The sequence below is a fragment of the Mercenaria mercenaria genome, chromosome 14 (genome assembly GCF_021730395.1).
Source record: "Mercenaria mercenaria strain notata chromosome 14, MADL_Memer_1, whole genome shotgun sequence".
In the NCBI taxonomy this organism is placed as follows: Eukaryota; Metazoa; Mollusca; class Bivalvia; order Venerida; family Veneridae; genus Mercenaria; species Mercenaria mercenaria.
In genome coordinates, this window is record NC_069374.1 from 17,962,922 (window position 1) to 17,990,588 (window position 27,667).

Below are 27,667 nucleotides of genomic sequence, written 5' to 3' on the forward strand. Positions count from 1 at the left end.
GTCATAATATTGCAGTCTCGTTACTCGTTTTTATGGACAAAAATTTGCCTCGATCCGCACTTCGTTTTTACTCATTCAGGCTCGCTGGTTCTTCTCGACCGACTGTGTTTGGGCAGTTGCTCCGGCACTCCCTGTCCAAACATTAAGTGGCCTTAAACCTCCAAACTTACCATAATAATGTTATTATACGTTACTTGTTACCCCTTGTGATAAATGTCATATGATATAATGATTTACATGATTCTTATTGAATAATAATGATAAATCGTGAAGTATTTTGTTTTATTTACTTTCGAATGATAAAATAAAGTCCTTGCTAACGTGTTAGAATCGAAATAATATATCTCATTTAGTGATTTGCTCTTGAATAAATCATTGTTTGTCGTTCAGATGCGTAGTATTATATCACGAGGGCTGTGCCCTCGTGATATAATTCCTTCGCATCTGAACTCCAAACAGTGATTTATTCAGCGACAAATCACCGATGAGATATATTATTTCTTCAATAAAATGCTAACATCTCGTATTTCTGTATCTTATGTATATTATGGTAACTAACTGGATTAGTGTCTGATTGTCTGACATGCCCTGCGGCTGGGGACAATTATTACGGTTCTTGTCTAAACACTATTTACTTAAAATCTAAATTATGGATATAAAGTTATGAATTCTGATAATTCATATTACTGTTCAAAATCGAAATTTACATCATTGTAAAGTAAAATGCATTTATAGGTCACGGATCTATAATATTAAAAAACTTTTTAAATTGAAATGGGAATAACATACTTCCAGACAATTTTGAAACAAAGAGCTAAAAACTTAAAAAATTGTATTTTATACATTTTGTTTTGAAACAAATACCACATTATCACTCAAAATCACCATTTTGAAGAAATTTCAAATACTACGCATATCAGATTTTAGTACTATATATTATATATAGCAAATTATACATGTACGTAGATCTAATTCCGTGTTTGTAAAATTAGATAAAAAAATTTTTAAATTACATGTTTGAATAAAAATCTTTGAATTTTAGAAAATATATATATTTTTTTTTTCATTTACTTTAAATTTATGATTCACATATATTTTAGCCCTTAAAAGATATAATCAAAAGATTAAATACATATCTAAAAGTTACGCTGAGTAATGGGAATAACTTTCCCGACTCTGAAATTTGAAACAAAAACCCGATTATCGTTCAAAGTCACCAATATGAAGACTTTACAATGTTATGTATTCTGCAAATAGCATCGGGCAAGGTATAAACTTCGCTTGTGTAAAAAGTTTCATTCCTTGTCGTTACAATACCCCTAATTAACAAAACCAGTGTAGTGTGTCAAGATTATCAAGATAGTTAAAATGGTATAAAGGGAAACAATCAAATTTAAGCAATTTGGCTTAATAATCAAGGGACAATACTCTTCAAAGCACGGTCTCATTTCTGGACATGGTATAAAAGTGTTTAACATACATGCACAAATAATCATGGTAATTAAGGTATTAAACCATTAAAAATTACATTAAGGTAATGAAGCATATAGCGTTTTGATTTAAAGATTAACCGAATAAACTCACAATAACAACAACACAATAGTGAAATATGCTCAAGCATTAAATATTTAATCACAATTTGAGATATATTTTCTATTATTTTGTCAAACTAGAGTTTTTGCCAGCACTTACGTTACCATCGAAGCATGCGCAATGACATATTAAAGTGTGTGGCATCCAGATCGTTCGAAAAAAAAGGTTTTTTTAAATATGTGGAAATAAATGCTACTTAATTACTGACTCACTATATGTTACGGAAACACTTGAGAATTTGCTGTTTTTAGTTCTTTTTACGATGAAACCGAAACGCGTTTGTAGCGCTTTTTCTCCAGGTAAACGGTTTCCATTATAAATATCTATATTTTGAAGTAATCATTCACTCCTTCCGCTATAGCGCTATTGGTTACGACGACGGAACTATGTCTTTATTGCCGCGGTGGTCCGGGGTTCGATTCACGACGCGGTCATCTTTTTATCATGATTTTTATTTTTTTTAAATATTTAAGAAACAAAAACTCATATTCTTATGTTCATTAAATCACCAAACTTCCTTCAGAAGGAAAGATTACTTTTAGCCAAATCTGGAGGTCAGTGTCTTTAACACTGATACCAAGCACAACAAAGAAGCTAATATAAATAACATACAACAATAGCATCGGTTTGAATGTTTTTCGGTAAATCTGTATTTGCAATTTTCTATTCAGATTTTACTACTTTTAACATCTTAAAAAATTTGTGCCAAGTACATATATTACTATCTAATGGCTTGGTGAAATGATGTGTTCAGACGTACATTTTTGTTGATAAATAACTTAAAGGATGTTTTGTTGTCCAAAAATTATTTGTTGTTGCGATATTCAAACCCCAATACTTATTAAAATAGATATCTAACGCAATATTGAGGTGTATTATACTTTCAGACTGATATAAAAGGGATAATGTGAATCTTACTGTTTAAATAAATAAATAAATAAATAATCAAATAAATAAATAAAATGAAATGAAACCATTTTGTCTCTTCGTTTTTTTTTTCTTGAAAACATAAATACCCGAAAAGCTTTGAATTATTTTGCGTACAAAACATTCACTTGTCATTTTTATTGTATTTATTACTAAAATTTGTATTTGCTACAATAAGAATGATTTGTGTGTTTACTAAATTGTACTAGAAATTGAACTGTATTAAATTTAACTACAAACAGTCAAAGTCATTATTTCAATTTAATTCCATGTCTATCACCTGTAATCACAATTAAACGAATTAAATATATTTTATTCTTAAATTTGAATTCATGATATTTAACAAAGTTTTAAACGTACCGTTAAGGTCAGACTCCTGTCGATGAAGACGTCATATAACCAGAAAACACTTCGCTTTTCGTCAAGCACAACTTTAAATTCTCTCCAATTATATTTCAAATTTTAATTTAATTTTTGCAGCTCAACACAGATTCTTTATGCGTCTAAATAGAACACAAATATGAATATAAAAAACGACTGATATTGGATTTAATTCAGTTGTTCAAAACAACGTTATGTTGAACTTAACCCCTATAAAATTATGCGATATTTTTAAATTTCATCTACACAATGCAAGCTAAAGGTAACCGGCTTCCCGAAAACCAGTCTGAATTGAGCTGTAGCAGTTTCCTAATAATTCAATTTGATGAAAATTTTCATTACGAGAAGTACATACTTTGTCGTTTATAATGAGGTTACTAGTGCATGCTAGTTTAAACTCTAATGTAAATTCTAGAGTTCTACTAAGTTGTGCTTTTTTACACCAAAAATAATAAAATAAATGTCAAGAACGAGCTTATATGACTTTCGGCTACTAATTGACTATTTTTTTGTAAACATTTATTACACATTGATAATACTTGTAATGTTTACAGCTTCTTATAGTCGAATACATTGTAATTAACACTAAAATGCATGGTAGTATATCATTTATAAAAAACAATACACACGCTGTTGCATTTCCATTTGAATAGTGAGTACTGCCTTTAATGTTTTCTTGAACGTGGTTAAAAACAAAAATTATGAAATTATAAGAATTTGATATTATTTGGCATTTATCATAGTCTCATTAATATATATAGTAAGAAAATTCAACAATAATTAAACACAAAACTTATAGCGTCACTGAAAAACATCATACTTAGATATGGTAAAAACATTATACTTAGATATGGTTAAATTGACAGCAAAATCCTGTTCTGTTATTCTCAAAAGGCGTACTGATAGTTTATACACATTATAATTGGTACATTCCAATTAGTTAATAACAAGGTTTGAGTGGGGTTGTCATTTCTTTAGGTGGGGGGGGGGGGTTATTTTTGGGGCTTTTTCTGTTCTTTTAAGTAATCATGTCTACAAGGACCGAGTTTGAATGAATATACTACTTTCTTGTTACAAGACCTATTACGTATGTAGTAACACTAACAGTGCCTTCTATGGTTTTTATTTCTTTCCTTTTCAGCTTGACTTTTTGAAATGTTTTAGGTATTATTATAATAGAGGGTTTCAAGAAGTCAAGTTGTGCTGTCATTGGACAGTTTGTGGTTTTTATGAAATATTTATTTCGGTTACCTCTTTCTGTAATACTGTATTGCAGATATTATAACCTTCTTGGTAACTAATGTATATAGTTTGAGATGGTGGTGCTAATCGGTTTACGCCTGCTCTGATCTGGTGTAATAATTGATTTTTAGATCCATTTCTTAAGTCGTGCACCTTTGTGCCAATATTGAAGATCATCTTTTATTTTATTTTCTTACGGCAGATTTTAGGCTTATTAATGTTAGCCAGTTAAGTCAAGATTAGCACCATCTGCTCAGGTTTTAACTTTAGTCAGACAGGCTATGCAATATTGTTTTTAATTCTATTATAACAGTCTTATAATTCTATATTTGAATGGTCTTGCTTTTTTAATTGTATAAATACTGCTGTTTTTTTTTGAATGTATATGCAAGAATAAATAAATAATAATAATACTTATAAAGGTTTATACACATCTCTGAAACCATGTCAAATTAATCAATACAATACACATGATAACGTTATTGACTGAACATATAATTTTAAGTTTTTTGGCCAACTTCTCGGAAGCAATATAAGATGCTACAAAAACCTTATCAATCATACATATTAAGTAGCAACGGTGTTTATAATATCGTTGTATAATATTGTTTCTAGGGGGTCAGTAACGTCTCTGAAGAATTCTTAATATATTTCAGTATTAAAGACGCATGAATTAAAACAGGGCTTTCATACCTCAATAAGAATTGAGATTTATACTTTCACATTTAATATGATGAGCAATGAGTAACACTGCTCTATGTTACAATCTTTAGAAAAGGTATATAATACAAGACACATTCAAGAGACGTGGAAACTTCCCAAAACCAATTTTCAAACATTTTCATTTTTTTAGTAATACCTTACAGTGACCTTGACTCTAGTGGCCAAAACAAAAAATCCCCTGACTTCTATATCTTTTGAGATGCTTTCGTCAACGTAACAGAAAAAAAAATCTTATATGAACATTCGGTCTAGAGGTAGGTCATAGCACTGTGCACATATTAGGCGAAATGTAGACGAAGAAAAACAGAATGCAAAATATTTACAGTTAAAAATAAAACTCAAAATGATGAATGAAATTCACCAAAGGAATGATTTTTAATTTGAAGTCATACATTGGTATGCATTTGCTTTGTTTATTTTATTTAGATTTCACGTGTATGCTACAAATACACATTTTAGCGAAGTAGTTAAACGACGTCTGACCTACATTTTTACGTCAACCAATCAGAATAGTTTTGTAATCTAGACCGTAACCTCACCGGGGAAGTTCATCATAGTCTTTTTTTCTGTTACATTGATGAAACTATAAACTATGCATTCAGTCTGTAAGAAACGAAAATGTGATCGGTACACAATGGCAGATAAATTACCACTTGTTCAATATCAATAGCAACATTTACCGATCTGCACGTGTTAAATGCGTGATTGAAACGAGTAAAAATATATTCCCGGCCATGACCATGGTTCTTATATTATACCTACTAGTAGGGTATAACATGTACAGAGGCATTTTTTCTGGTCTGGTGCCAGTGGTGTGTAAAGGCACACGGTCTATTTTATATTTAGAATTTGACTAAGTCCTCATTTGTTTTATTTTAAATAACCAATGATGTCTATTGTCTACATCGTAACCTCTCCTTTGTTAAAGTGTCTGGTATAGATTTCAATTATTTGGAGTCCTACGTAACCGACTGGTGACTTCAAATTACTTGTCTTTCACCGCTGAGCTCGAAACCGTACTTAGTTTGTACAATTCTTTCATTTAAGGAAGCCATCTAATCGGCATACGGAAGGTGTTTGGTTCTACAAATGTGCCTGTGACAAAGCCAGTCCCGGTGCGCCATCTTAGGGTCTTTCTTTATCACGAAGCGTGGCAACGTCACCTTATGACATATAAATATGTCAGTGTCACGTTAAATCCACAAACACCTCCATTATATATTGTGATCATGATTTTTATCTGCCTTGTAGTTTTTTTTATTTTAGATTAATGTGTATTGTCAACATTTGAAATATTTTTTCTCTTGCTGTTGCGTCTTTATCTTCAACTTTACATGTATTGTCTATAATTACAATCTAAAAAAGAATTGATATACGTCACGAATCTATAATGCAATTTACATATTCTCAAAAATATTTGTAACTAAGATTGATACAAATAAGAATGTTCTAGTAGACTTGTTTAAGACAAAACTGTTAGTCTACAGTAAATGCAAGTACCAAGTGCCAAATTGTATTGAAATAGGTTACTGTTTTTTTTAACATTCCAGCTAGATTCTCATTAAGAAAATTAATATGTTTCAACATGTGTTTATTATTTGAGAAACAAAATTCATTCTTCATGGGTGTCTATTTTTCACATCACTCTTTTTTTCATATAATTCGGAGCATTGTTTTAACTCATTTGTTGTATCAATTTAGATGCATGCTGACTCTCGCACTTCCCTTGAAATCCTAGAATTGCTTTCTTCTATAAAAGTATTTTCTAATCTTTAAATACACAACATGACCTTTAAAACAAACGACGTCTTGTTTATGCAATAATACTAACAAAATATCAGGACTGTTGAATTAAGGTGTCTATTATCTTATACACAGACCTTAATGTCCTAAAATAATGTCATTCCAAATGAGTGTTTTAGCTTTTTGAATATACAAACTGTTCGTTAACAGTAATTGTGGCTTGTCTGTATATCAAACACATGAACATATGAAGACCTTTTTTGCGGGATTGCACATTTTAAATGAAAGTAAAATTAAGACTTAGTCAACAAAATTTCAAGATTTTAGTTATTTTTTACAGGATTAAACGGTTACGCGTATTGTCAATAAAATTCAAGAACTGTTTTTATTTGAAAACGAATTACGAAACTGAAAATATCAATCTTCTGATATTAATTTCGCTTTTTAATAGCCATTCAAAGCAAACTATATATTTTTGTAGTAAGAAGAATTAGTATAAGAATAACTTTTTACCAATATAAACGCACAGAGTAAAACATACACTTCCTATAAATGTATATGTATAATTCTGAGTCGCCTTGATCGGACTAGGCGGCTAAAGTGGTGTAACATTTTTCATCACATCCCATGAATATTAAAATCGAGTCTGCTATTACTTTGAGTTTTATTTTTTAAACTATGGAATATCTGACGATATTTTGGATAACGTTTCATACCAACCAAACACAGCCGAAAAAAAGAACCCCCGGGAAACTACATAAGTAGAAAGCAATGCAAATACATGTACAGGAATCATGCATATTGACTGGTTGGAATAAGCAGGTGATTTTTAAAAAGTTTCACCTGTGATTCTTTTAATGCAGAATTGTTAATACAATTTTTGATACATTATTATCACAATAGTCTTTCTGTACTCAGGCACACTCGTAAACAGATATTTTGAACACACCTGTCACATTGAAGCCCCGTTTGGAAAGTAAAATCATTTCATTAAGGAAGCCGCACAGCTGTCTTACAAAAGGTCAGGGATGTTACCAGGTTTCCCGCACGTGCCAGATTTAATATCCGAAAATGCACCTTTGATATTCCTATACCAATATAAACAAGGAAATAAACGTTTTCAGAAGGCGGAGAGCTTTGATAAGGAAGACTGACCATATTCCGTGGTCCAAATATATTACAAATGACAATGCGCGAGTAAGGTTTGGATTTAAAATGGCGGAAAAATGTCCCGACGTCTTTAACCGATGAAGATTGGAAGTGTTCGTGTTTTGTTATTCCTTAAACATTTTTTTCATTGCCTCATTTGTAATAAGCTTAGTTGTGATTTTATTGCTATTTCGAATTAATACTAATAACAACATAATACTGTTATAAGATATACAAAAACTTATTACATTACATATTTAGATTAATAACCTTTCTATGGATATACTGTATTTACAACAACAAAAGTAAGGTAGACAATCGCAGAGCAGAAAATTCTACCCAACCATTAGTCGTGTCGTCATCTGTCCCATTATGATAGTTTTAGGTTAGTCTCACTAAGCAAGGGAGATCATTTAGTCGGTATTAATTCTTCTGGGGCTTGGATGGATTACTTCCCCTGATCTTTGTTCACTAAGGTGAAGCAACCGGAATGGGAAGGAAATTCCATCTAGCATTTTCAAATTCAATGGTAGCAAAGGTCAAGGTTCGCTCGATCAGCTATGTTAGAAGGTAAACACGTATATCCTCTTATTTATGGTTATTGCTACCATAAACATGATTATATCACAGTTACATTCATGAGCGTCTATGATTATAGCAACCATAGACATATGATTTTTACGGTTATTTCGATCATAAACAAATATGCGTAATACTGTGCCTTTAAGACCGTGGCGCACAAAAACTAAATGGGTGCAGGATATAGATGGGTGTGACCTTTCGATCTTCGGTTGGCTTTGAGTTTTCATAACTCTATTCGGCAAAATCTGATAACCGAGAGAGATATTTGCGATAAAGGTTTTTTTTTCACATAAATTTTTGTTCGTTTATTTGAATCATATGTTTCGTTACACAAATGTTTAATTCTTGTGATTTTGTATGAAAATATGCATGATTACAATAATGAAATGATAACATTTGTTTATTGTTCCTTGGCAAATATTTGAATCAGTAAGTTACTGTCATACTAGTTTGAATGAATCACTGAAGATTTTTCGGTGAACTAAAACTTTACAATACAAAAGTTTTGGGAGAAACAACAACAACAACAAAAAAAAACAACAAAAAAAAAAAAACATGTACACAATTCTCCGCAAAATTCATCGGCTAACGTTCAGATGTAGAACGGTGTGTATACAATGTGTATTATGAAAAACGGCGTTAAACCTAACACAAACAAACAATGTGTATTTATGTAAAGGTAGGATGAGTATATCAACCACCACACTGTTAGCTATTCTTGTATATGTGTAGCACATACACCGACGCCTCAGAATTAGAAGGACGAAAGTAGAAAATCATAGTTTTTGGCAAAACGAAAAAAAAATGAAAGAAACAACACTGTCTATGTCAGATACTCCTTCCATAGAGCGTAAGTGTGTCCTTCTGTAACAACATTTCAGTGCATAAACACCCTTTTATTACTATGATTCTGAAAAACATTTTAATTGTGCCTTTTATTACTGGTCAATCTGGTCAACACAGCAGTTAATACCAAACTTGTATTTAAATATGAGTATACCCCTTGGTATGTAGTGTAGTTTCAAACAGTGTATAATTCATAATAGGGCGTAATTAACACTTACGCCCTTCTTTTTCTAAGGCGTTGACAATGTCTATGCCTACGTTGATGGGTGGGAACATAGATTTCTCCGGGTTTTTTTTCTCGGTGTTATATATTGCTAGGTATCTTGACACAGATAGGAACAGTCTTGCACATGAGTCCATGTCAGCTTATTTAAGTTTCAACTTGATATTTTGACAATTGAAAGAAAATCTGTTTCCTTTATCGAATTTGCCTATGTGTCTTTTGTCAAATTATATAGCATTGCATTTTAATTTATGTACTCGTTTTGCGTCCATATTGGTGTTCTTCTTTATTTCTGTAGGCTTCACAAATATAGATTTTATCTTTTTCATCATAATTTCAACAATATCCTCTCTTGTGTCCTCGCGAGTACTGTGCACAACACTATCAATACTGGCCCCAAGTATTGATAGAAAAATAGTTAAAATGAAGAAAACAACTGTAAAAATATAGAATATAAAAAACACCTTTGCCAAAACTGGCTGCGTTTCATTTATTTCTGTAAACTTGCTTTTCCCGATCATAGCTATAAACAGTGTGCCCATACACTGGTACATGTTATTGTAAGATTCAAGGGCCGAACCAAACAAAAGCGTGCCTAAGATGCAAAATCCTGTGAAAATATACAAGAAGGTCATTCCGTACCAGAACAAATCTTTTCCACAGTCTTGAAAAACTTTCACTACTGCACCAACTTTCTTTGTTGTTGCAAACACCTCCAATATCCGAAGTGTTGCCATAAATACTAAAATTGCTAGTAAAGAAAGAAGAATTTGATCCCATAGCACAATATGACTGAAATCCACAAACTGTCTGCGATCCGTCTTGAACTTATTTATAGTAACAACAGTCAGCAATAAACGGAAAGCATATATCACAATCGACGAAACACCAGCAATAAGCATAACAATCTCGTAGACTTGCCAAAACTGTTTAAAGTAGCCACACCGTTGTTGATAAATTCTGATACAAATTTTAATCAGAAGTACTATCAAATATATGACAAATACTATTTCGCATATTAGCGTGAGCGTTCCGGATGCTCCCTGATGAGTATAAACACGGATTGGATATATTGAAAATGACGTGAATGCTCCGCCTGTTTGTGGAAACTCGACCAGGAAAACGTGGTATATAAACATATTAGTTGCTCCATTATACAATGTGAATTCAAACATCACCGCTCGTGTCTGGCGGTCCATCCATAAGTTTTTGAACAGTTCATTCAGTATGTCCACTGAATTGTTACGGCCTACGTCTAAAGTAGCGATGTAGCCTCCACCACCGTATGTCGTATATAGTCCTGGGATAGGAAGCCCCCAAACTTCAAAAGCTACAAAAGAGAAACCAGGTACAAATAACAACAAAATTTATTGACTCAAGAGTAATAAAAACTGTAAATTACACGTATTTATTTCAGTAACTGTTAATGTTTTAGAAAATAATCATTTTACTTTGAAAAAACACTTTACAGTTTACAATCAAAAGTTAAAGTATATATATATGTAGTACTGAAGAAGACTGTTGGTTTTTAAAAACTGATTTGACTTCCAATTGTTTAAATAAAAAATCGAACCTTAAAGTAGGTTGTAACAAACTTTAAACATCGAAGTGATGCGATAAAGAAAATACATCAGATTGTGTTCCGATCTTCTTTTTGGCAAAGATAAGCAGCGGTTGCGAAATAAATTATTAAGAACGGAAAGAAAGCAGTCGTGTGATATAAAAAATGCAGTCGTGTGATATAAAAACAATCAGTTATTTTTTCGTATAGCAAAAGTTTGGTTCAAAACTTAACTCTTAAAATACCTGATTTGAATGTCCACGCATCTACTGATACATTGAAAACATAATCTATCTTAGAACAAGGTGTCGCTTGCCAGCCTATACAGTAATTTTCTTCTTCTTCGTCTAAAATTGTATATTCCCCGTAGCATGAAACCTTGCCAATATATGGTATGTCGCAGGTCCCTAAAGAAAACATATCAATTTTGTTATTCTAATATATGTGTCAAAATTCCTTCCTTCTGGGAGAATGATACATTATCTGAATAAAAATATGTAATTAGTTTCTCTTTAAATTTTGACAATACTAATCTTTTAGAATTCAAGTTGAATCTTGCAAATGTTACTGTACAAAATGTCATTGCATTTTCGTATAGGTATGTATCAAAATTCTTCCCTTTTGATTGAAAAACAAAAATGTGATTTGGTATAAAAGTCTAGCGAAGCAATGAGGGTAAATAATTAGCATTGTTAGTATATGGGCTCCCATAAAACACCGAATTAGAAATATTCAGGATAGTACTTGTCAAGTGTTCAAAGTGAATATGAGCAAACAAACTAAGATTTGATTTTGAGATGCACCTGTTACGTATTTATTCAAAATAGATAAGATGGAAATAAAAAATTCTTATTGCAAAAGAGGACAACACTGCACTGCTTTACAAAATCTTCGATACAAACTACGCATTGCATGCAACTGTACAATTAGTTTTTCTTACCATTTTTAGTCCTTAACTGTCGTAGTCGAGGTGGTCCTAAACGGAGATTTACATATCCTGTTGTAAATTGTTTTACTGTCCAATGAAGAGGCGCACCATTCATGTCAAATTCTGGGAAGAGACTTGGAATCACCGAAGTATTAAGCCACACAAATAGGTCCCCAGGTGTGGTTATCTGATGATATAATATCAAAGTTACTATAATAAAAAAAGTTGTAATATATCAGTTTCGTTTGCAATACCTCTGTTATGAAAAGTATGCCTTTCGGATAAAGACATGTATTCAGAGCTATATTCAAAAACAGTTGTTGTTTTTTATTCTGCGTCTGATTGTACTTGGTTTTGCTGTGTTGTATGTTTTGAAAAGATATTCATATCCGTTTAACTTACTTATTAATATCGTAATTCGAACTACTAGGATTGTATTGTATCATTAAGTCATGGATGCCCTAAAATACTGTGCAATTTCATATCAAGCTTTTTCACCTTGCATTTGAACCAAGTCCTTAAAAGAGCATGATGAGTTGAACACACTGCATTTCTGCACTATGTAGTGAAATTACAATATTAGCCATAACACTGGTCATAATGGTCACAACCTATACTATGAGTTATTTACAGATAAGGTTGTGCATCTGAGCAAGTTTAGATCCATTCCTACAAAATTTGTAGAAGTTGAACACACTGATTTTTTTTTCACTATGGCCTATTTTGTGAAATTAAGGAAAAGTCACAGAAATAAATTATTACTTAAGACCATTTGCACACCAAGGTCCTTCATATGTGAAACTTTCAAGCATACTTTGTCGGGCAAGATTTGTCTCCGTATTCTAAAGAGCAAACTATCAAAGGGTAACTGCAGTAAAATAGCTACAGCAAAAGTTCCTTCCTTTATTGTCGTCTGCACATCAAGCTTGACCATCCGTGAAAGTTTGAACCAAATCAGATTGATAGTCTGAGAGGAGTTGGACACACAAAAGTTTCGGGACGTAAGTACAGATCAGTAGTTGGACTTTCGAACAGCAATAATGCTATATGACATCTACCAACACATAAATGTGGGGACATATTAAACCCTCGTATATCACAGTTATTTTGAATTTGTTGATTTGATCTGATATAATAAGGAAAAACTAAATAAATGTAAAAGCGCTCTTACAAACTAAATACTATAGATCATAGTTTAAAAGTAGTAAGTGTGATCAATAATCACATCCAGTTTCACTAATGGATACAGATGGTAAAGGAACATTGAGAAAGTTCAGTTCAACTATCTACATTATTTAGGATTTTGCAATACATACTGAAAAACGTATGCTTTTAACGTATAACATTGGTTTGAAAGTATTATATTATATCTTTCTCAACCATTTAATCTGAACAGTTGTGAATTTTAAGTGTGACTAAACATTCAATGCAAACAAAAACACAAACTCTTAAGCACAATGATAAAAACTATCTTACAGAGTGGAAGTGGGGCATTTTCAAAGGCTCAGCAATGGTGTTTACTGTCTCTGAGTAATGCAGGTACGATCTACTGTCTCTGTTTGAGAAGCATATTGTTAAAATAACCAGCATGAAAAACAAGTTGAAAAGAGTGTCCTTAATAGTTGTTATAAGCTGCACGTGCTGCCGATGTTTGTTCGCTGCTTGCGTCAAGTCAGATCCTTGTAGTGGCGGGTTAACCGCGCGTGGTGTTGCTGAAATAGATACAATTTAGAGAAGTTACCAAGCATTGGCTTAACCATAACACAATAAATCGGCGAAGAAACCTTTGTTACAGTTCATGAAAACGGAAAAGGAGAACTTGTTACAAACAAGTAACAAAGAGTTTCTAAATATCCTCATATATTTTATCTAAGTCTCGTAAAAGGCAATTGTAAGGAAAATTACACCTTGTTCCCATTTCCATTTATGTATTTTGTTTCAAGAAATACCGTAAATTCATGTGATGATTTTGCTTTCTTCATGCTGAGTCCAAAGTTTATTTTACATTATCCAGAAAAATGTTTTTCGTCATAACGTCCGGGTTATCAAATATGCAGAACAACCTAAAACAACTTCCGTTAATTGATAATGATTTTACCACTGCAAAATGTAAAATGTGGACAACTAAACTGTAAGAATAGTTATATCTCAAGGTTCGGTAACTTTCGCTTTTGTTTAAATTTTGATTGACACACGTTAAACAGCCCACAAATTCATCACATTTAGTTCTAATGTATACTCACTCATGTACGAGTCATGATCCGCTTTAATTGATTTCAAAACTTTTATAGTTGATGATAACCCATCTGTAATAAACAGAAGCTATAGTGTATATAAAACATAAAATATATACAATGATATTTAAAAGTCGGCCTGCCTTTACATATTTGTAGCCCATTATCGATCTTTTTCTGATATTTTCCATACCACCATATACATCGCTTGCTACGATGGGGCGTTCAATGTGTAATGTCATTCCGTATGTAGTTCTGTAACCGCTGGATATTTTATGATGCGGTTTTCGGCACATTTTAGGGAAATTTATTGGAAACACAATGCTGTATAAATGTTAAAAATCGAAATTAAAAGTAAAAATATAATCATTTGAGTGAGGTGTACTCGGATATACTGGGCAATTTTTTTGTCCGAAATATTGAGATTGTAATATGCAATTCCTTGATTCTACTATTCAACAATTTGAACTATAGCTAAATTTTCAGCTTAAACAGATGAAACCAAGCACGATCGTCACATAAACATTTGAAAACTGAAATATAAAAAGTTTATAATAGTCTTAAATTGAGTTTGTATATTTTTACTCGAGAAATGGTAAGTTCAGTACAATAAGCCTCTGCAATTATGTCAGGCGTGATAATTATGTTTAAAGAACTCTTGTATTTTAGTTAATACTAATACCTTTATTCTCAATTGCGAAACTAGTTCTTAAATCTTTTACTAATCGCTCTAAAGACCCATTCTAGATGAAATCAACCACGAGTTTAAATGTTTTAGTTGTGTTGTAAAATGAAAAACGCAATAAGATATTTAAAACAAACTCATACTCATCACAAATTGCTGTACCTCGTAGAAAAGTTATAGAGTTTGAATATCGAAAAAAATAACCAGCGGTTACGGAACTACATACGGGGTAACATTACATATTGAACGCCCCTCGTGTGAACTTTTTACAAACATTTTATGACATATAAACATGCTAACCAATTCAAAAAAACACATACCCCGCATCTAAACAAAAAGACAAAAATAAAAGCAAAACCATGCTGATCTACACGATAAAATACAAAACAATCATTCAGCACATAATTCGTATACCCATTAATTAACATGGCAATATAAGTTTTTATCAAACCAAAAATATTTTAACAAGCGATTTAAAGCAGCGCTACCGGCGCTCGCGGCGCCGACAGCGTCGAATTACGGTTAGACGTGTGAAAAAGAAAATGAATAAAACTGTGTATAGAATTACTATCGAGTTGAAAATTCGTGGTACTTTTTTGGAATCGGTGTTGTTCGGGTTTATTCCTGTATACAATGCTCATAGTAATTAATCAGTAAGACGTCAGTAGATGCTTGCTGTTTACGGTTGACAAAAGCGTTTCGCTTTTACTGCTTTGAACGTTGAATAAAAATGTAAATGGGCATCTGATAATAAGAATTCAGTGCTCAATACATTTTATACGAAGAAAAAAAGATAAAATACAATATTTTCAATGCGAAACGATTTTCTTCACGCTGCCATAGCTGAAATTTATCATATATACTTATATTTGCGTTGATGACGTCATACTTCCACACTGGTGTTGTGGATAGCGAGTTCGCTTCGAAAACCAAAGGTCGGGAGTTCAATCCTCACCAAAAGCATTTTTTTTAATTTCATTTTTATTTCAGTTTTTTATTTATTTATTTATTTATTATAAGTTTTGAAAGCATTGTAAAAAAATAAAGTCATTCATGTGAAATTTAACAAGTGTTTAGTTATTGATGTCAGGTTCCAAGGTACTGTCTGTAGATAAAACTTATTTTCAAAAAGGTTTTTGGATCAAAATAAACAGGCATTGAACTGTGAAAAGCACAACGTGCTCTTCTCCCCGTTCATATATATTTTATCCACAAGCTTAAAAATCACTGACCAGAGTTTATTACTAGGAAAAAAAATATTGGCTATAAATTATCAATAATCATCAAAAATGCTCCTACTACCATTCCTATTCTATACCAGTAGTGCTAAAAGATTAACAATAAAAATGTCATAGACTATTAATTTAGCAGTTCAGTAAATAAAACAGGAGTTTTCAAGAATTTCGGCAAAATTTCCCTGGGTAAAATTCTCATCACTAACATTTAAAGATGGTTAGTCTTTTCGGTTTTAAACAAGCTTTGTACATGTAAATGATTTTCGTTCTCCCTATACCAGATGTCTATCATAGCAGTATTCTTGCCTTAAAATTGGACAAATTCTACCTTCTAAAAAGAACCGTAACTTTCTTTAATTCGTTTATAGCATATTTGTAGAGTTTTCGCATGTCAAGATTTAATCCTAATACATTCTAAGACATTCATTCAGAAATCATGAATTATCATCAATTCTTAAAATTTTAATAAACTTTCTTAAACGGATCCATAATTGAGATAATTCAAGCAACTCTCCTTTAATTTTCAAGGGACACTGGTGATTTTTCAAGGAATCTCTGCCTTCTAGGTAGCACCTAAGTTCATATTAAAGAACTTGTTACAAATGATTTTAAACGTTACCAATTTATAGATATTTTAAACGACAATATCAGAAAGATTAAAACATTATTTTGTGATTTTAAATGGATATAACCATTATTGCAAATACTTAAGTCGGCAACTATATCCCTCTCAACGCATATCTAAATTTTTACACGTACCCTGACATAAAATGTTATTTCATTTACTCTTAAGGTTACATACTGTGGAAGAAATGTAGGTTGGTTTTACTTCTTCCTCAAGGTATTTTTATGAAGTCAGCAAAATTTAAAACAGTCCCACAGCACTCTACCTTAAATTTATAATATAGGAATTAGAACTATGTCTCATTGAATCCTTTTTTCTTGAGGAACCCTAGAAAAAATTATATTCACAATTTTATTTTGTGCTTATTGTTTAACAAACGTTTGAAGCTTCTTTTATCAAAAATAATGACAGAATGAATTTTCTGCAAACGTTTTGGACAGTGGCCATCACAATGAGATTGTCTCTACTTGAGCTTGATAAAAAATCGTGAATTATGTAAAATTAATATACAGAACAGAAAGTTGACCAAAAGTAAAAATTGTTTAGATTTTGCATAAAAGTCTCTTATTGATACTGTATATTTCTGTTACATTATTTTGAAATATTCACCATTAGATGGGTCATACCTCAAGTTTAGATTCTCCGTCCGGTTTATTTTAACCTAAAATGTGCTTTAAGTTAATATATCATTACAAAATTTCGTCCATTGTGTTGTTTACGTTGTTGCGATTAACTCAAGATCATGCAATGTTATTCAAACGCTGTTTGTACGAGTATAGATTGTTTTCTTTCTAACACAATGTGTAGTGCAAACAACTGTATGCAAGTAAACGTTACACGCCAAGTATTTATAAAACGTACGTACTAAATAACTTATGAAATTGCGTTAACTCTGTCTAAGCATAAATGACAATTTTTTAAACAATTTAATTTAGAAGAAAGTGTGATTGAGTATCAATAAAATTGAACCATTGTTCCGTACCTTCTCCATCACCTATCATAGCTCTATAACGACGGACGACAATGGCTGTATCCATATTGGTGTCGGCTTTATTTGTACGTATCAGCAGAGCTAATACAAAAGCTATGCAGATCACCTGAAATGTGAAGCATGTATGCGCTATGCAAACGTCAACTAAATGAAAATTATTTGTTCTGTTTGTTGTGTAGCCTATGCGTGGTTTGAAAATGAGCCATGTCAAGCTGAAACGTTTATTAGAAATATACTGTTTGAGACTTTGTCATTGAAGACATTATTAACACAATAACGTTAGGATTAAAATGCATTTTAATTCTTACTTTTTTCAGAATTATGTAAAAGCCATGTTTTTTATAACTAAAACACGAAATGACTGACGTAATGTTGACATATCATTTGTCAACATGCTGGCACCAATAAAAATCACTGCTGTATTAAACCATTGAGTCATTTTATCAGATGGTAATACAACCAATTCACACACATTCTGCACCAATCATTTAGCGCCTAGAATAAACCAGCTGACGTGATTTTACTCGGTTAATCTTGTTTTAAAATATTCAAGCACGGTCATGCCAAGGTGACATCGGCGTACTGTATTTTGCACCATATAGTGCTTCCGTGTATGTATTTAAACACTCCAAATGTAAAATGGGATCTAACCACTTCGTCGTTATGGTTCTATTATACATTTGTAAATCTTATCATGTTTTACATAAAAGATTGACAATTTCCCGATTTAACGTATAAATCATTCTTTTAACTATACCATATGCCTTTTTACGATCAACTATATAATTCTGAGACTGTTACTTTTTAATAAATTACTCTTTACTCATCTTTCCTTATCTCAACTTACCATTATGGGATCAACAAATAGCATCGACTCTAACAGAGACATGAAGAATGTGGTCAACCACTCTTCAGATTTTTGTTTACCCCATTCCATACTATACAGTAAAATGAAGAAAGCTGGCACTACTGTACCCGCAACGACCAAGAACCATGCGACAAAAATAAACCTGTAAATATCAGAACAGTAAATTCAATGTCAAGGCAAGGATGTAAACGTCTGTAAAAACAATAAACATCTAGATAACCGCCGACTGCTCTTCATACGTATCTTATAAGTACATTTTTACGTAGTTATGCACGTTCGAACAAACTATTTTGTACAACGTTTAATTTTTTTAAACCCGGATTTCATCAGAACTTTTAACTATACATTCGGCCAAAATCCCAAAAGGTAGTGTGCTTGATATTTTGCGTGACTGATTTGAATAATTTGAACCTCACATCAGTTTCGTTGTAGACTTCTGCAGGAAAAATACCATTTTGATAATATTTTTGCGAATAGCATTTTTATACAATGTACCTCACAATTGCAAAGTAAACATTGGTGAACAATACTTCATTGTTTGTTTTAGATTTGACATCATTTTAAACAGTAGAGAGCTGCAGATTTCAAGCTTTTTTTCAAGATCTCATTTGGACTTATTTCATGACTGAAATGTTTTCAATTTATATTTTATTTTTAAAACGATAACAGATTTATTCATCGATTGTCATTTATTTCATAAATGCTGTTCAATTCTGTAAGCCATGTCCAGGTTTTATTTGATCTCATTTTGATAAATGACGTTACGCCATTGTTAGGTCATTGTTTTCGGTTTATCAAACGTGCGGACTAGATAATATGTATTTAATAAGTATGTGTTGTTTAATTGTTAATTAATGTATAGCCTATTGAATGTGCAATCTTTAATATACAAACTAGGTCAAACAAATCTAATGGCTATGAAGTAACATCCTAATGTGACGCAAAGGAAAACATGTACCTTTAGAGAAATTCTATGAACTCTTGAAAAATCTCCTCCAATTACCAAAGACATGGTAAGTTTGGTCAATATATGCTAAACTGAAATCTTGAAAATTTGAAACTATCCGTTTCATTTCTTTCAATAAATTCTTTTTCTGACATCTGACTGCTGTAGAAATGAAATACTTGGTAGCGGGTAAAACATAACATTTATGTATATCATGTCATTTTGAAAGCTATTTGTAATTTTTTTTGGCAAGAACCCCATCCCAGGAACATTTCATAGAAATGTTTAAATATTTACTACTTGCAAACTGTTTAAGATTTAAATTTACATTTTGAAACTATTTGGTATATTTTTGACTTTCAACTTTGTAAAAATTTAGTCGCTGATTAATGAGGAAGTCAAACGTGTCATTATGTTTAGCGTTTTGACGTAATATACGCTTCTAGAATTAATATATATGATCGTACGTTAACATTGCAAGTAAAGGGACAAACGGATGGAATAGCTGACGCACATTTTTCTTTGATCTTGATAGTAACGATAGTTTTCATTCTTTCTTGTCGTATGAAGCTACAAAGTTAAAAATTAACAAAATTAACTCGCATTTTGTCCTGATTTAGCTGAAACAAGTACGCCTCGTTAAGATTATATTTGAACATAATCATGAAATGCCATAAATCTGATAATATTATTGACTTGTTCCTCTGACATTTGAAATTCTTCTCCCTTTACAAACTTTGACATATTTGCAATATCCACTGAGCGAAAATAGAAATTGTCTCACCACCATGGTAGATACAAGCCCCCGTGAAAGTCTGGCACAGTAGAAGAGAGCATTCTTGATTTAAGCATTTCCTCATACTGCTTCCTCGGATCATTTTTTCTCCGACAGAGAGCGCCACACTGGCAAATACATTTACTTCCGGTGCAACAACAAGATGTGTTTGCAGTTGATTGTTTACATTTGGTGCGTTTGAAGAGGAAGATCAGAAACATTATCACTGGAGTTGTCATCAACGCACAAATAAGAGAGATAAATATCTGTAAAATGATAAAAATATTGCTAAAACAATAAATTTAATATTAAATGTATTGCACAATACGGATATAGACCGCATATACATATTTTGAAACCAGTCAATAGAGCGTTTCAAATATTGTTGTTACGCTGATTTCACTACTTTCAAACAAGTTCTCTATTAATATGGTTTTATAAGCAGGTAGAGTTTTGACTGGATATAATCTGAACATAATATACAGAGGCAGATAAGTTATTGTGCTAAATATTATGTTCATTCACACAAGGCTAGCAGAACGAAAATGTTTTGAATGATAATGTCAAAAGTGTAAAAATGAAACTAATAATCACTGAATAAAATTAAATAAGGTTTTATGTTTCCATTACACCTTAAGGAAAATCACGATAATTGACAGTTTCATATGATAACAAGCTCATTTAGTAAATTTACATCCCATGAACAACGGAATATAGCACATAAATCATTTCCTTCCTACATCATGTACATAATTATCCATTCAAAATGAATGTCTGGCTTGTCCTACCGAGCAATTTCATACTCGATGTGTTTAACTTGATCAGCTAATATATAATTACGGGCATTATCCTTTTTCAAACTGATTCTTTTTTATTTTCAAGAAAGTGTTTAACAATGACAGTGACATTGATATAATTTAAACAAAGTTCAACAGTTACTGTACTTGAGTCTTATTCTCAACTGAAGTTGCATGTTTTGTTTTTCAATTTAAGTAATACATAGAAGTCAAAATGAAACCGAATTTCATTTTCCTTGAAAGATATCTATTACACCACGTTTGACACATTTTGACATATATTCATAACAATAACCTATGCTACCTAAAATGCAACCTAAAACGTCTATCTGTATGTCATAGTTTTGGTCACTTTCTTCATTCCTTTTTGAGTTATTACGTGAAACCCATCTTCCTATATTGAGTAATGATATACAGACTTTGACTAAACCAACCCAAATTTGAAATTTAATTATTGGTCCCATGCAAGCATTCGAAACACGAAGTTTGATGGAAATAACTTATTCTTCAGATGTACGCCGCTTAGATGTTAGCGTTTAAACCAATCAGAAAGCGAAGAAACTGAGTTGCCAGATCGATCAGCAGTTAAGTTTTTTGTCAAAAATGCTGTGTTCATTAATTTCCTTTACAGCTAAAAGTCGAAACCTGTCAAACATGTCATCCTTTGAAGACTGATAGTATTACGGTTGCTTAAGTATAACCTGTACGTTTAAAGCAAATTTCTGCCAACTGCGTCTGGGAATCAACTCTTTGTCTCAGTGGTTAGACTAGCACCCGAACAACCCGGGTTTGGATCACGCCACATATTGTTAGCAATTTCCGTCAAAAGTCCTATGTTCCTTGAATCGTTATGGCTAAAATTCGCAAGACTATTTTGAGAAAGAGTGACTCTTATTTTGACCAAAGCGATCATAATACATACTTCAGTGTCCACGAAAGCTAAAATATGTACTTTTTTGTAGTTGTTCCCAGGCCTTTAACTTTATACTAAGGTCATAAATCATGTGTTTCACACGATTTTTTTCTACAACTTGTTGGGACGTATATAACAGTAACATCTTTCACTGCTAAGTTTCCTTCTCAGCGGGGATTTTATTAACATTGTGTTGTTTATCTTGTTGATTATAGGGTAAGTGCGAGGTTGGCATGACCTAAACGCGTTTAAGCCCCCAATTTCCTTTATTTAGGTTACTGACCGTTCCAAGGCGGTGCCCCTATTTTCAACTGGTTGTTTTGTCTGTCTTGTATTGTCTTTTGCATATGTTTTCCTGTTTGTTTTAAGCGTTTTCCCTCCACCCCACTCCCCCTATATCCCTCTCTTTTCACTTGCATTTACGCTACTTTTTGCATCTCCTTCCCCTTTACTTATACTAAGTTTTCGTGGCTCCCATTTGTTCTGGCAGCCGAATCCCAAGACGGTACTTGATTCGTTTTCCTACGTGTATGGATGCGTTTGAACGCTTGTGAGTCTATAACGTTACCCTACTGTTTTCTTATGTGTTGCTTGTTCGTTTTTTTTGTTATTTAGTTGTGTGTTTATCTTTAGTACACGAGTGTCTAAGAGCATGACATTCTCTTGTATAGTCGTCCTTGTTCAACTTTTCCCTTCGGATACCTTCCCCCACCCACCCCGACCCCATTTCGCCCCTTGCCGCTCCCTTCCCCTATATCAATATTTAGCATAATTTAATATGTACTTGTTGGATGTTTGAAGCAACCCGTCTTAAATATTTTTCCATTACAGCTTCTTTTTGTTGTGGGCTCTGGGGCTGTGTTTTTTGTGTTCTATGCTTCCGAGAAATCTATCCTTACCTATTATATTTTATTATAACGACTCAAGCCATATATTAGAACTGTCTCCGGAGGGAAAGAAGACACTCTGCTCCTTGGACTCCATCAAAATAAATATCTCTGCTATAAAATCCTCTTTATCCTCTTTAATAGCATTTTCTTGAAAACAAATACAGTATCTCTTATCACTGACTTTAAGTAGTAAAGAGATGAGCCTACAGATAAATTAGTTTCCTGAGAAAATATCAGTGACAGCATGAAGAAAGAAATAAACACTATTATATTCTATTGAAAGGCTTTCCACTATGTCTGAGCCAGGACTCCGTGCGGGAAATTAAAAATATTATATAACAGATAAGCACAAAGAGCCATACGTCTTGTTTTTATAAAATAGTATCTGATAGAATCTCACAAGACCTCATTCCTTATAGCAGTTACCATTTCTATCATGTTTAATTGGATTCCTCCAGACCTGGGATACTAAACGAAAAGACAGCAAATGGGAAAAAACGCTATATATGCCCTGTACACAGAGAACAAAGGGCAAATTGCCTTTTCTTCCTCATGCAACTGGATGGCACATATATATATATATATATATATATATATATATATATATATATATATATATATATATATATATATATATATGGCCCTATATGAAAGCTATTTATATATTTTATATTTCTGTCATGTTTTATTTAAATATTAGATACATTTTAGATATGGTTCCTGACACACGATGCAAAAGCTATATCCCTGAAAGAAAAGAATGTTTAACTTAATTCTTTTCCTTTTTATTGGTTTGAATTCTATTCTTTAAATTCAACTTAAAGGGGCATCCCTGACCGAGTGGTTAAGGTCGCTGACTTCAAATCATTGCCCCTCATCAATGTTGCTTCGAGCCTCACTCGTTGCTTTGAATTCTTTATGTGACGAAGTCATCCAACTGGCATACGGAAGGTCAGTGATTCTACCAAGATGACCGCTCGTGTTGCAATAATGCACGGAAGGGCACCTTGGGTCTTCCTCTGACCATGAAAGCTAGAAAGTGGCCATATGACCTAAATTGTGTCGGTGAGACGTTAAATCCAACAAAATAAAAATTAAACAATTCAGTTTAAACGGTTAATGCATCAAGCAATACCATTGTAAAACTGACATAAAACGCAATATAGTTCATATGTACTGCAACTATCTAGTATTTTACATAGAAAACAGAATTACAAAATCATGAACTATATAATTATTTACCTGTTTAGCTGTAAAACGTATTGGTCCAACTTCGATGAGTGGCGGGGCCTCGTACTCTGGTTCTGGGTTAAAGTACATTGCGTTGGCAATCATAGTCAGAAATATATACACAAGTGCGCAGGAAGCTCTCTGTACTCTCGTAAACGAACTGATCTGTGGCCGATACAAAATTGACATCCACATATGACTCTCAGAAAGGCGATCTCTAGTCTGGTAGAAGAACCGTGACTCAAACTGCACCGGAAGTCCAGATGGAACTGCTGTTATATGTGCGTCTAGGCTTGTTTCCAGTGATAACCAGCGTTCAATTACAAATGTATATCTAAAAACGAATCACATATTCTACCAAATACTACAGTGATGACGTACAAACAGACGGACTAACAGCTAAGTAATGTTCCATGTAGGGAATAGCAAATAAACGGAAAGCTATAAAATACGATTTTGTGATTCGTTATGACCAAGTGCAAATTGCAGTGTAGACACACACGATAGATTTTCAAACGTCTATTTACTACAAAAATGTATTCCATATACTCTCGCCTGGTACTAGTAGTTAGGTGAACATTAATATTATTTAGTCTTATTTGAAGAAATTATTTTACCCTACTGGAAACATAAAAACATCCGGTTTGTTACGAATTTGACTGACAGGTGCATTCAACGTGCTTACAAATCGCTCTTCCTTTAAAAAAGAAGAATTAAACCGGAATCGTTATGCCTGTGTATTAATATATTACAGGCAATTTTGTTGTTCAACTTTTAGGTTTATATTTATATATTTGTATCATTAAGTCTATTTCAGACAATCTTTAGCGCAGCTGCGATTTTTTATTTAATTTTTTTCCGATTGGGCTAACTGTAGTTGAATAATTGTGAACAGTACCAAATACACTAGGTATTTGACAAATATTCCACTTAGGTATATGAATTAGTGAGAAATAATTGTAATTATTGTATAATCTTTCAGTTTTTTATGTATATAAAATGAAATTCTAAATATTTTGATCAGCTATGGGAAGTTTACATTTTACTTATATAATTGGCTGAATACATGTCAGTTTCTATATAATTTTAATTTCAGCTTAACATTCAATGCTAAATAGTATAAATAGAAAAAAATACATACGTGGTTCGTTTTTCTATGTCAAACACCTCAACCTGATTTGGATACCAAGAGCCATAATCATCCTCGCCGCTGTTGTCATGCCAGATATATAAATGTTGTATGTCGCCTAGATGTTTCTTGGTGGCCATAAAGAACGACATAACACTGCCTGTGCTGAACTCCTATAATTATGAGAAGAAGTGATTAAAGTATTGCTATGCAATACAAAGTCCCCTACTGGAAGTTGGCTTATTACCTTTACTGCAGTCTGATATCTGTCATTGGCGCATATACAATATTGTGCTATATTTGCAATATGTTATAACACACATTCAATTTTTTTATTTAAAATGTGCATATTTTATATAAAAATCTACAGTTGTCGATTATGCATAACATAACTTATAAAATACATAAAATTTTATATTCAATAACTTTTCATATTCGAACTGATGGAAAGGTAAGAAAAATATGTAATGAAACATTTCGATTTACTGAAGGTAAGTAATTAATACACAAACATTTAATAATCTGGGTCCATATGATAATTGAACTACTTACAAAGTTATTTAAAAATCTACGCATGGGAAAAAACAGCTAAGGATTAACAAGAAGAATCATCTAAAATATTTTACAGGTCGGACAGGAAAAGATAAATGTTAACCTATTGTAGCCTTGACCTTTGAGCAAGAGACCCAGATATCTGCTTTAAACGTAATCTCATGTTTGGGAACATTTGTGTCAAGTAATATTAAAATCCCTTGGCTAAATGAGGCATGGATCGGAAAGAAAGAGAACACTATTGAGCTTTGACCTCCAAGTTTGATCTTCACCTTTAAACCAGGAGGTGGGTGTTGTACAAAACAGGTTGTCTTATTTTGGAGGGCATTTGACCTCAGAAATATTAAAATCCCTTTAATGATGACAGAGTTATTGAGCAGAACGGAACATACCTATTGAGTTTTCCTTATATTGGCGTCCGTAGTATCAACACTTAAATTTCTTTTTATGTTTTCCTATGTTATGCAATATAACGACGTGTCATTTTCTAACAAACTCAGTGTTGCTTTATTTTACAGACATAAACGTTGTGACGTTACGATCTTGTCCACGAAACATGGGGTCAATTTAAAAGACAAGAAGTATAAAAAAAAACAATTTTTGTATTTATTTTCATGATAAATACTTTGATGCTTGACCAAATACATTAGTAATCTTAAACTAAAACATGTCTACGAAATAAGCAGTGGTCTTCTGTAACAATATCAACGTTTTCTACAAATTTGTGTGCGTATTTAATTTAATGCATACATATTATATGGGTGATAAAATGAAAACAAAATAAAATGTTAGGAAAGAATAGTTGAATTTCTTTTCACTGGTAATGTGGTCTAGTGGAGATAAATGCTGCTGGGAGTAATAAATTAACAAACTTGAACACCTTACAGTACAAAATCTTAAATTTCTAGATAACAGAAACAGGGAAATCTACACAAACTTAGGAGACAAACATCATTTAATCAAAGAGCAACTCGGTTAGTTTTGTAACATGTTATAAGAATTGACTTGTTAAGATTAAAAAGGTATAAAATCAGACGTTTACATACCTTTCTAATGCCATCAAATAGTTCCCTTGGACCAGTGCCTACATTTAGTCCGGTCAATACAAAGGCAATTCTTGACGTTGTTCCAGCCCCACGTCTCATTCCTGTGTATACTTTGATGATGTAGTAGTTTTGGTCGCTGATTAAATTGTCCCGGAGCGGTGTTATCCCCCACTAGACAAAATATTTTTACTTACAAAACATCATAGGTTGAATATAGCGAAGTTGGGTAATCAAAATCATTTTAATATCTAACATATTTAGTGAATGTTATCCTTCATAAGCACTTAAATGAAACTTTAGTATCGACTACGATACAAATCATTACAGGGAACAATACTATAGGTGTACCTGCACAAATCAGATTTATATCAAAATCAACAAAAAACAAATTACGAATGTCAACAGGGAACAAAAGAAAAACTTAAGCGTAATATTGATTGTTCTACGAATTTTCCTACCCTTGCCTTAAAACTCTTAGATGGTATCTCCTTAGCTTTTTCCGCAATCAAAATAGAAACAAATTAAAGATGATATGATATTTTACAGAATTATTACTTGCCTTTAGAGAATCTTGCCTGTCCAATCTTATAAGTACAATGATAGCAACGATGTAAATCAAGAATATGCCGATTAAAGCTCCCATAACCGCAGCTTGACTAAGGGGAGAAAACTTTAGGAACACTGTTGAGAAATCTATTGAATTCGGAGCAACGAAGAATGAGTTAGCGAAGACCATGTCCGTTACGTCTTGGCAGAAACATGATATCTTGTTACTCTGTGGAATCCATTCCAGCTAAATAATACGTAAAAATAAGAAAAATATTGTTATGAGATAACTGAAATTGATAAGATA

The 27,667-nt window shown here is 32.4% G+C and overlaps 1 protein-coding gene across 1 annotated transcript; it reads right to left on the reverse strand.

Moving 5' to 3' along the window:
* Positions 1–8,623: 8,623 nt before the first annotated feature.
* LOC123528022 (polycystic kidney disease protein 1-like 2) lies at positions 8,624–27,601 on the reverse strand. Its single transcript, XM_045307768.2, has 12 exons — positions 27,374–27,601; positions 26,815–26,985; positions 25,229–25,389; positions 24,100–24,421; positions 20,267–20,523; positions 18,516–18,678; positions 17,660–17,774; positions 14,142–14,204; positions 13,375–13,610; positions 11,911–12,085; positions 11,216–11,377; positions 8,624–10,739 (listed from the first exon to the last, which is right to left on the reverse strand). Exons 1-12 carry the CDS (start codon positions 27,548–27,550, stop codon positions 9,637–9,639), a joined length of 3,105 nt encoding a protein of 1,034 aa, XP_045163703.2. The 5' UTR covers positions 27,551–27,601; the 3' UTR covers positions 8,624–9,636.
* Between the last annotated feature and the right edge of the window lie 66 nt (positions 27,602–27,667).

Excerpts from the sequence above, each read along its gene's own strand:
- LOC123528022 (XM_045307768.2), bottom strand. The coding sequence starts at position 27,550 with ATGGTCTTCGCTAACTCATTCTTCGTTGCTCCGAATTCAATAGATTTC. Across the intron at positions 12,086-13,374 it reads AAATGCCCCACTTCCACTCT|ATAACCACACCTGGGGACCT; the intron begins GTAAGATAGTTT and ends TTATATCATCAG. Across the intron at positions 11,378-11,910 it reads ACAGTTAAGGACTAAAAATG|GGACCTGCGACATACCATAT; the intron begins GTAAGAAAAACT and ends TGTTTTCTTTAG.